General features: G+C 35.7%; 1 protein-coding gene across 1 annotated transcript; it reads right to left on the minus strand.

Annotated features, from left to right (window-relative positions):
* Positions 1 to 509: 509 nt before the first annotated feature.
* Positions 510 to 6,657, minus strand: LOC145767389 (uncharacterized). The gene is made up of 3 exons (XM_082579201.1): positions 6,141 to 6,657; positions 5,464 to 5,621; positions 510 to 770 (listed from the first exon to the last, which is right to left on the minus strand). The coding sequence occupies exons 1-3, from the start codon at positions 6,655 to 6,657 to the stop codon at positions 510 to 512; spliced, it is 936 nt and encodes a 311-aa protein (XP_082435327.1).
* Between the last annotated feature and the right edge of the window lie 3,897 nt (positions 6,658 to 10,554).

Consider the following 10,554-nt stretch of genomic DNA (forward strand, 5'->3'; position numbering starts at 1 on the left):
TATTGCTCGATGTTTATAGTTGCACGATACCTTGATGACAAAAAGCATCTTAGTTGTACTTGTTGGTTATAAACCTACTACTAACAAAACAACATAAAACCGTAACGCAGCGTGAAGATTCTGGAATGAAATATCAATGCTTGCCCGATGAAAAAACAAATGAAGACAATATTATCCTATATGCTGAGGCATTTTGAAAGTTATACTGCCATACCATGAGAAATGACATCATCAAGGCTGGAAAACTTTAATACAAAATTTTGTCTAATTTTGCATGATCACAGCTTCAAGATCAGTAAATCTGGAATATAGTATTTGTTTGATAGAAAATAACACTGCGACAAATTTGTCTGATTTCCTTACGGCTTTCATGAATAAACAACACTCTGTCTCTACGCATTTGAAACAGTATCTTATATAGGCTAACCACAGTATCAGTTGATAATCGAAAATTCAAAAACGGTATTTTGCAATAAATGTTCTTTAATTCACACCAAACAGCTGGTATATTATTTCGCACTAAGCAAATGGCCAGAAGTTCTTTTCATGTGCTCTACAATTGCGGCTTTCAAGTATTTATCAGGCGGACCGTATGTAGGCCGCACTTGAATGCCATGGCCTGGTATTTTAACAGATTTGGCTTGACATGGTTCGTTGGTCAGAGGGCTGTTGCATGTACCAATCTCCTCCACCTCTGGAACAGACCCTCGGCGCTTTTCTTTCGTTCTTCTGTTTTGAAACCAGGTTTTGATTTGACACTCAGTGAGATTCTGAAAAATAATATAAAAAAAGAAAATAAGCAATTTTATTTTGCGTCCATCATGAAAAAATACCGTGATAATGTAAAATATTGTGACAATAAAATTACAATCGCAACACGATAGTCTTATGGTAGCAGTAATATGCGATGCAGTGATCGATTCAGTTTCTATTATTTTGTGTCGTGTTTTGCTAAGACACAGGCACGTACTCTCGAGTGGTGTCGTGCAGGCTCATCACCACTCGTATACGCAGCAAGCTCAAGCGATGAAAAAAACACAGCGCTAAAAAAACATGACTCATATGAAAAAAGTATTATTAGTTTTTTCACAAACTTGATACTTCTCTAAAAGTTACAGTAGATTCAAATGCTAAATCTCCACAACAAACTTTATATCCTATCCTAGACAAGAAACAAATTAACACTAGCCAGCCAAATAAATTGAATGCTATTCAAACAATTTGTTTGGTTATGTAAATGCAATGTTTTGGGTCACTTTAAAAACTTAGGTTACGTTGAAATTACATTTGTACGTGCTCAATGAGTAACTTTTTTTCCAGAAATACCTAGTTTGATAAATTTTATAAACGCTTTCATAAACAAATGCTATTATGTTCTTTCAACTAGGTCCACCAAGTTCTTTCAATTAATTTTTTTAGCCTACTAATCAAAGACGAAGATAGAGCAACATATTCAGGTGGTAACCTAATAACTAAATATGTCACTGCTGTGCCGAACTTGTCAGTTAATGTACTTCTGTTACCGTATAAATAAACGCTTCTTTTCTAAATAAACTCATTTTGAAAGAAATTATAGTTTGATTAAACTGTTTCAAATTACAAAAACAATTGCAGCCAGCGGACATAATGACTTCCTTAAAAATTAATAATCAAAAATGAACTTGAACTAATGTTTTAGACATAGTGACATAGCTACATGATGTACTGCAGCCCAGTGGTTCTCAGCCTTTTTGTCTTGGGGGACCCCTATTGATGCCATCGAAGCGGTCACGGACCCTAAAAATTGTATCTGAAACTTTAATATATCTCGTCTCTGAATGGAATCAAATGTTTCATAAGTTTCGAAGCGACACACTTACAGTAGAAGAATTTGCTGAACTCGAGACGAACTTATGATGATTGATGACATTGACAAAGTCATGAACTATATTTTGGCACGACAAGATCAAAACTCAGTAATTTGTATGCTGATTTAATGTTTTTTTAATAATTTTATCGGAAATTAATAGAATTTAGAAAGAATTTCTCTTTTTTTTCATTTGTAATCAATATTTTGTTCCAATCCGTCATGACAAAACTACTCCTGCATTTCTAAATTAACCATTGATCAACAATTTGCTGTCTCAAAAGAATTAAGTTAAACATACATAGGCTACTACAGCTTTATAAAAAGATTCAACTTTTAAAAAAATCGTTGTGTGCGTTATAAAGTTTGGCAAAAATCGTCATCTTAGTATTGCAAAAGGAGAAGGAAAAATCAGAAAATGGCGTCATCTGGTATTTAAAAGCCTTTCAGTCTACGTGCCACTCTCCAAGACACAAAATATTATTGTTTTAAATTAGTGCAAATGGTCTGTAAAAATGGGTTGTAAAAATAATGATTTACTTGGTAGGTATAGAGCTTCAGAATGATTAGATCAAGGTATGCTGTAGTGTATAGTGTATACATGCCTGCATGTTCGACTCCAGCCACCTGCACTTGCTGTTGTTTCTCTGGGCAAGAAACTTTACGATAATTGCCTCTACCCAGTGATCGATTTCGAGTAATGGGTAGTACCAAATTTAAATCATACCTAGAGTAGACAACCGGAAACAGACATTGCCGTCGGCTGCAGCGTGGGTCAGGTGTACGTCGGAAGGCGCACATCGATGCATAGCGGTCAAGTCCGCTTTCCCGCAATGCAGGATAAAGATAAAGATAAACAAACAAACAAATTACTATGCATTATCATTCTCACTGTACTGCCACCATTTTGTAAAAATACGTTTCTTTTTCAGTGTTGTATTCAACACTTCAAGCAAAACTGGTTGATTAATAAAAGAAGTTTTGATTTGATTTTAAAAAAAACTCTGAAACATGTGCTATCACAAAATGGCGTCTCGTAGGCAACGTATTCTAACAAATATACGCTTGAAAATAAAGCTTTAAAAAATACTTTAAAAGTTACTAAACACATTTAGTTACTTTATTTCTGTCACGTAGATAACCTGACTATGTTAATAAGGTTGGTTTTGGGTGTGAGAACATTTTCAAATGTGTTTTTATACTTCTTGTGGCAGCAAATAAATGCATTAAATTTCCTATCAGATAAACAGCAAAGGTATATTATATCTTTGATAACTTAATATACAAAGAATCTACGGCACATTAGTGCAAAGATAATGACATGTTTAATGAAGATAATTTGACGTTTCTACGTACAGAAAATCGAGAACAGTACAGTATAAATAGTGGAATTAAACTGCAAAGTTTATTAAACGTTAACACTCGAGAAATTAATTTGTTTAAAGTCGTCGTCTGGGTTTACTTTGTCAACCTCTGAGACTTAAAGTTCATCCTTTTACCATTAATCTTTTTTTTTTAATAATCCGCCTTTGAACCGTAAGACACCTTCATTTACCATGAAAGTTAAATGAAGACTGATACATTCAGCTATAGCAAGATCGTTACGGTCTTGGCTATGGTCGTCACTTCACTTTGAAGGTAAAGCGGGAAAGTTAGCGCGAAGCCGCCTCCTCAAAGAAATAACAAAATAAGGCGGAGAATTGCACTCCTTAGCTTAGACTTTTAAGCTAATCGATATATTTCATCACCTTATCATAGTGTTTCTTAATATTTTTGTTATAACTCATACTTTCTTTTAGCCCTCAAATTTTTGGGTGTTAAATAACTTTGAAAAGCTACCCGGTACAATGTGACATTTTTGCAAAATTATTCTTTTTAATGTATATATTTTAGTGCTATTTTCTAAAAGTGATGGATTAAGCAAGACCCCTCAAACTTTCCGCAGACCCAAGCAAAAGCCTATTGCATTCGTGCAACTCTTTTGAAAATGTTTATAACAAATGACAAAAAACTTTATTGACAAGTTTTGTCATCAAGTAACATTTGTTAAATGTTGATTTTTTTGTCTGCAATAAAATCATGTAAGTGCACAGCGTTGAGTAATAAATGTTTATATCATTTCCTGCAGCAACCAATTAGGGTTTTGTTTCTTTCATCCATAAACTGGCGGCAGGAAAAGTTGCAAGTCTTCATTGTGTCCTCTTCACACCTATTTTACTTTTAGAAGAAAATGAGGCAAATGGCGCCAAATAATCGCCAGTATCTTACAGTAATCTTATGATGTTACAAATCAAACAGAAGCCAATTAGCAAGTCGTGCCAAACAAGCAAAATTCGCCCTTTTGATATTAACTCAATATCTGGAGACGTTGAATCAACGCTAAAAAGAAGGGGTTTTGCTGGCTGGGTATTGATTTTGCGACCAAGGAGACATTGTCTAAACGAGCGTCAAGTCTTTTAGTCCACAGCTCAGAGTAATTAACATACATTAGTGTGGCTCCATTGGCAGTGCACGAGAGACATTAAATTTTATGGTGCAACAAATTGGCGACATGAATTAAAACATTCGTTTTTTCGACATTTTGTCCATAGTCACGCATCTTTATTAACAATATTATTATCTGGCAGTTGTTTATTTTTCCGTTTTTTAGCAATTAAACTACAATAAAACAAAAACGAAACTTCAATTACGCATTCGCCCACTTCAGTCACACTGCGAGTAGCTCGGATTTTCAGACTACACACCATAGTATCTACCAATGTCCTGTATACCGACCCCAGAATAGATCTGTGGACCTAACAACGCTCGATGAAGACAGGATCCATTGGCTGCTATGCCAGGATATAACAACGTGACCTGCAGCGGCCTCAAAAGCAAGATGAAGAAGAAGTTACACTTCAAAATGTTTATGCACTTAAAGCTATTTTATTTAAAATATTAACTTGATACATAGGATCATATTTATAGCAATCTCAGACAACAGTTTTGCTTTTATTAATTAGGTTTTGACTATATTCCAATTAAACGAATTTTATCTTTACAAAAAAATTGTGTGAAAATACTTTTTTGAATCTCGCTGAAAAAGCTCTAAAAAGTTTTGATTTTATAGCTAAGCAAGGCCGTTGAGAGGTTCATTTAGACCCAGTACCGATAAAATCCTTCGGCCCACAAATCAAGACACTTCTAAGAAAAATGCACTATATCCAAAGAATACGCGGTGGTTTCTTCAAGTTCCCCAGCCCTTTAGAAAGGATACGGGCCCCTAAAATCATATCGAATCCGGGTCCAAAAGTACATTCTGGATCCCTTTGTCAACGCTCCAGTAGGTTTATATGAAAACAAACGGCTGACATGAACAGCAAGTATAGTAGCCAATAAATTAAAAGTTTACACACCTAAGTAGCTCGGTGAAATAATAATAATGGTTTACAAAGATCAAGGTTTATTGTTGATTTTATTCGCTTTCTAATTCTACTATTCGCTTTCTAACGCAAGTCAACGGCGGATTGCCTTAATGCTTTCTTCAAAATTATTGATCAGTATATTGTTTTTAACATAGAAGAAAACAGCCTCTCAAAACAAATCGAAAAAATATATAGCAAGATTAACCTACTTACAACTTTCTGAGCCAAAGAAGCTCTCTCAGTGCGACTTAGATAAGCTCTCGAGGCAAACGCGTTTTCCAATTCCAAGATCTGAAATCCTGTGAATAATCTTCTTCCCACTCGGTTTCTGGAAGTTTTCTTTTTTGAAAGGTCGTGCTTTTGATTTGTGTCTGATAAAAAGCAATAAATGCAGTGTGGTCAATTGCTGTCAAAATCAAACCATTTGAACTTGCTTGCACAACTGTTTCATAGCTCTCCAAAAACCAGAGTTGGTGCACGACCAGCTTAGTGGCCGAGAGATTATCGCTTTCGGCTCTGATGCTGTGGTAGATCGAAGATCAATCCTAAGTCGGGTCAAACCGAAGACTTTAACAACGGTAGCCCACCAACTGTGTTGCAGTGAGAATAAGTTGGGTTGTAATATGATGACATCGTAAACCTGATACAAAATTAAAAATGAGCCCTTTCGCTAAAAGACCTTTGCAGTTGTAGAGCGACAATAAATGAAACCATAACAATATTATTGTTAGGGTGGGTGCATTGAGCATTGTAGTCTGGTAATAAAGTGCCTATTGATTTTACAGTATTGTTGTTCTATAAGCTAAAAAATGAATGCTATTCGACCAAAACAACGTAAGAGTCGGACACTTATAAATATAAAAATTTTGATCAGTTTTTGTCTTGCTCACCTAATTGATGAATTGACTTTGATGGACAATTTGGAGGTTTGGCAGGAGAATGTCTGTTAGATCTTGCGGCTTTCATCATCAGAGAAGAAAATGGTGTATAAGAGTATGATTTGGTATTGACATCACATGGTAGATGACTGGAAGAGTTTGCTGCTGAGTCGTTTTTCTCAAACGGAGTGTTGAAATAATTAAAACCTGTTGCGATATTTATTGTATTCGGAAAGAAATAGTTTATAGTTTTTGAATCTTGCTGGCGATAAATATTTGCCTGAAGATGACTAATTGAAGAAGAGGAAGGTGGGACAAGGTTTCCAAAGCTATTTTCCTCGTTTGAATGTTGATGAAGAGAAGGTAATCGACGAGGTTTCCATTTCACTGTAAAGCGTTGATCTGCACTGCTGTGTTGTGATTCCTCTTTCCTGCACGTTTTGTGAATACTGCACCTTTTTATTTCCTCTTGCTTTTTGTTGTTATTGCAACTCCCCAAAATGACGTCGATAGAAAAGCTTAATTGCATAGTTCATATGCTGTATCAATCTATTCTATGTCAAAATAACCTAGCTAAGACAACACTTTTTAGAGCATACTGTAATAAACATATGTAGGTATTCATTGCCGCTGAGAGGATAATTTGGGCCCGGCAGGCTACTAATGAGATCATCGGGTCCAAAATTAAGACATTTATAAGAAAAACGCGCTGCATCCAAAGAATACGCTGCGGTTTCTTTGTTTCCGGGCCCTTTGAAAAGTTCCGGGCCCCTAAAATTATCTCGAAATCGGGTCCAAAATTACGCCCTGAATTGTTAACCTTTGTTAACGCTACTGGATACCTCTAAATCTATAAAGTCATAAATTTAAGACAATACAAAGCTTCCGAGTAAAAGAAACAATGATTTCCTTGCAAAATAATCTCGATATCATGAGGTTTCAATAGGCTACTTTCACTTTAGACCTGTAATCAAAATGCTGAAAATGCAACCCACAATTCTAATAGCATTAGACTATAATAACTACAACTCTCTACCTGACAATGTCGGTTAATAAACTAAATACATTGTAATAAGTTTAATTTCCTGTGTTTTCTAACACAACATTTTCTTTTATTTTTGAGACAGTGCATTCAGAATCGAACACTCTTTATTCCTGGAGAGGCACCAAGCCAAGTGCCTGCAGTCTCCATTGCGCCTCACTACAAACACTTTTCAGTCTACAAACAAGCGACGCCGAAATGCAATAATTACGAGGCGACGTCTATGCGTGGGTGACAAAAGAATAAAGATAAAATGTCAACAAGAAGATTGTTTTAGCAATTAGTCTATTTGTTCCTTGTTTGTCCTACACTACAAGCAACTTAAATCTCAGTGTTCTTATTTCTACTAATAAGTTATAAGCTACGTGACTACGTCTTGAAATTTGTTTCACTAGGCTCAGTTGTTGATAGGCTACCTAGTTTTACAAGGAAACGTTTCTTTTCATGAAATCCAATTAAAATTCGTTTTAAATGCGTCCACAACTGCTGATTATGATACATTATCCCAAAGGAAAGTAACCTAGCTTACATCTACTCACATTTCATGTAATTAGAACTCTCCGTTTAAACCAGTGGTTCTCAACGGGGGCAGTACAGCCCCCCGGGGGGCGTTTTGATTTTTCAGGGGGGGGCGGTATGATTACCTCGGCTTAAGGGGGGCGTTTTGATTATTAGGGGGCATTCTGGTTTAACCCATCTACTAACCACTAACCAGCGTAACGATTTCGTCACATCATTTTTTGGATAATCTACTCTACATGCTCGCACGATAGCCAAACAAACTGAAACAATTGCTCTTACACCATCGTCGTATTTGATTGACCAACCGTTTTGTTTACAAACGCTATCTATTTAAAGTTTAAATTCAGTAATTTTTCAGTATATCAAAAAATATGGTGAGTTCCATTATGACGTTACCACAATGCTGTCTTCACGCTCGCAAATATATATTTGCTTTTCGTAATTATAATAATCGTTTTTGTTGGGGGGGCGGTAAAATTTCGCCAGTTTATAAAAGGGGCGTTGGGCCAAAAAAGGTTGAGAAACACTGGTTTAAACCCAAGGTTACAGATAGCGGAACCGTTATTAAAATGTCTACTTTTCTGTTTTTCATATTTCAAGACAGTTTTCTTTAGAAATAATGCAAGAACCGTTGCTTTTGAAAATTAAAAAAAAAGCAATTTGTCATAACTCATAACTTATAATATTCTTTACTTTTTATAGTATGACTTTTTGTGACAAAGCTAGTCCTCAAGTTTGCTTTCTTACTGCTAGAAAACCTTGCTTTGGAACTTCAGTCACATAGGCCTAACTGTAAAAAGAGTTAGCTCCAAGATCCGACGACGATCTTGCTATCAATGGTTCACTTAATATTTTATTCGCTCTGCTGTAGCCAAAATGGCGCTATCGAAACAAATAAATTTATTTGACTTTAGAGCAGTGGTTTTTAATGGTTTATACAAAAAGTAGTGACATCTGCTAAGACTTTGCTATTTACATATAGTAGGGTATCCCATTTTTGGGTTAATATTTCAATTTTTTGCTCCCACCTTTCTTGTGGTGCCTGTTGGTGAGAAAACTGCAGATGTAGGCTCCAATTTTAGCTTAACAGTTCAATTTTAAAGGATCCTCAATTGATCTAAAGTTTAGACATTTTTTACCAAAAAAGGACAGTTTTTGAGTTACTTGAGAACCCCTCTACATTTAATTTCTTACTTTTTTTACCAATTCCTCTACATTTAATTTTTTTACCAATATATTCTATTCTTCTTACCTTATAATTTTTTTATTGAGATCAGTCATTAAACTTTGTGAAAGACAACCATAACATGTTGTAGATAAGCATGTCAAGATAGCATGTGATACTAAAAGCAGTGTTGTCATTTGATTGTTTAGTTTAAGTTTTAAGCAGTTAGGCTACACCAAATTAATACCAAATATGAGTACTTTACAAACAATGAAAAACTGTACATTAAGCATAGGCTAAGTAGGCTAGGCTAAAAAAAGCCAGGTACAACAATAACATTCAACAGGAGAATGTTAAAGCAAAGTAATTGTAGAGTTATTGGGATGCAATGACCTGAAAATAATATTGTAGAACTTGTGTTTAATATCATCGCTTCAAACACTAGAAAAGAAAAAAGTATATTCAGCAGAATTAATGCTTATGCATAAACACCGTTACTTTATTCAGCATGTAGGCTAGACATAAATGACTTACAAGTTTATATCATGGGGATGCCATATCAAGAACATTGTAGATCTACAAGTGGACCTCCTCTTCGATAGCTCAGTTGGTTAGCGCGTGACTTCTTGAACGAAGCTTTAAGATCAAGCGACGACGCTCAGACTCTCGGGGTGTGCGCCTGAGCAACGCATGTTAAAGGACAGCTTGCCATCTAGCGACATCTATTGGCAACAACACTTCAACAATTAGAAACTTTACTCCATCAATCTCCACAGCCGGGCCTGCGTAATAGTTGTTCAAAGCCTCTGCAAGTATGCGAAACTGCCAGGATTTAGCTCTCAAAGAAGCTTTACCAGTTCGGGGATAGAGATTCAATCAAGCACAATCAATCAGTCATCTGCTATTTAAAAAAAACTACGTGACAAATAAACAGAATGTAAAATTGACAAAACAAAGTTAATAAGTTAACAAAAATTTATTAGCCTATGAGTCAAACACAACAAGGAATAACTCCAGTTGCCTTATGATCAGGGCCGTTGAGAGTGAGAGGATATTTTGGGCCCGGTACCAATGAGATCCTTGAGTTCCAAATCAAGACATGTATAAGAAAAACGCACTATATCCAAAAATACGATGTGGTTTCTTCATGCTTTCAGGTCCCTTGAAATGTTCCGGGGGCCTTAGATAATCCAGACCCCGGGTCCAAAAGTACCCCATTGGACCCCCCGTCAACGCTACTGCTAGTGATAGCTGCCACTAATTCGCTCCTATATATAATTTCATGATTAGACAAACACAACATGGAAAAGATCCAGTTGCCTTGCAATAGCTAACCATTAACTGGCTCTTTTAGCCTATATAATTTCATGATTTTGCACAAGCTTTTAGTTTGACGGAAGGCCAGTCTGCTATTTTTGACAACAGTCAAAAATGCCAGTATAAGTTGATGTTTTGAGTAGTAGTTGGTATAGTAATTTTTACAGTTTGAGTTGTTGCTGACATACAAATAATGAACTAGATCAGGGGTCGGGAACCTATGGCTCACGAGCAATATATGACTCTTTTGATGACGGCATCTGGCTCGTAAAAAATCCAATCTTCTAAAGTGCAAACCGCAAAAGTTTTATCTTAACTTTTCATTACAATTTAGAGCTGAAAATACGCTCAGAATGCACCAAATTAATTGTAATTTTTCA

The sequence above is a fragment of the Aplidium turbinatum genome, chromosome 1 (assembly GCF_918807975.1).
Source record: "Aplidium turbinatum chromosome 1, kaAplTurb1.1, whole genome shotgun sequence".
NCBI classification, from domain to species: domain Eukaryota; kingdom Metazoa; phylum Chordata; class Ascidiacea; order Aplousobranchia; family Polyclinidae; genus Aplidium; species Aplidium turbinatum.

Bases quoted from the DNA above. Each gene is read 5' to 3' on its own strand.
- LOC145767389 (XM_082579201.1), bottom strand. From the start codon at position 6,657: ATGCAATTAAGCTTTTCTATCGACGTCATTTTGGGGAGTTGCAATAAC. The intron at 5,622-6,140 runs GTGAGCAAGACA...GCTTTTTATCAG, and splicing joins AAAGTCAATTCATCAATTAG to ACACAAATCAAAAGCACGAC. The intron at 771-5,463 runs GTAAGTAGGTTA...ATTATTTTTCAG, and splicing joins CTTCTTTGGCTCAGAAAGTT to AATCTCACTGAGTGTCAAAT.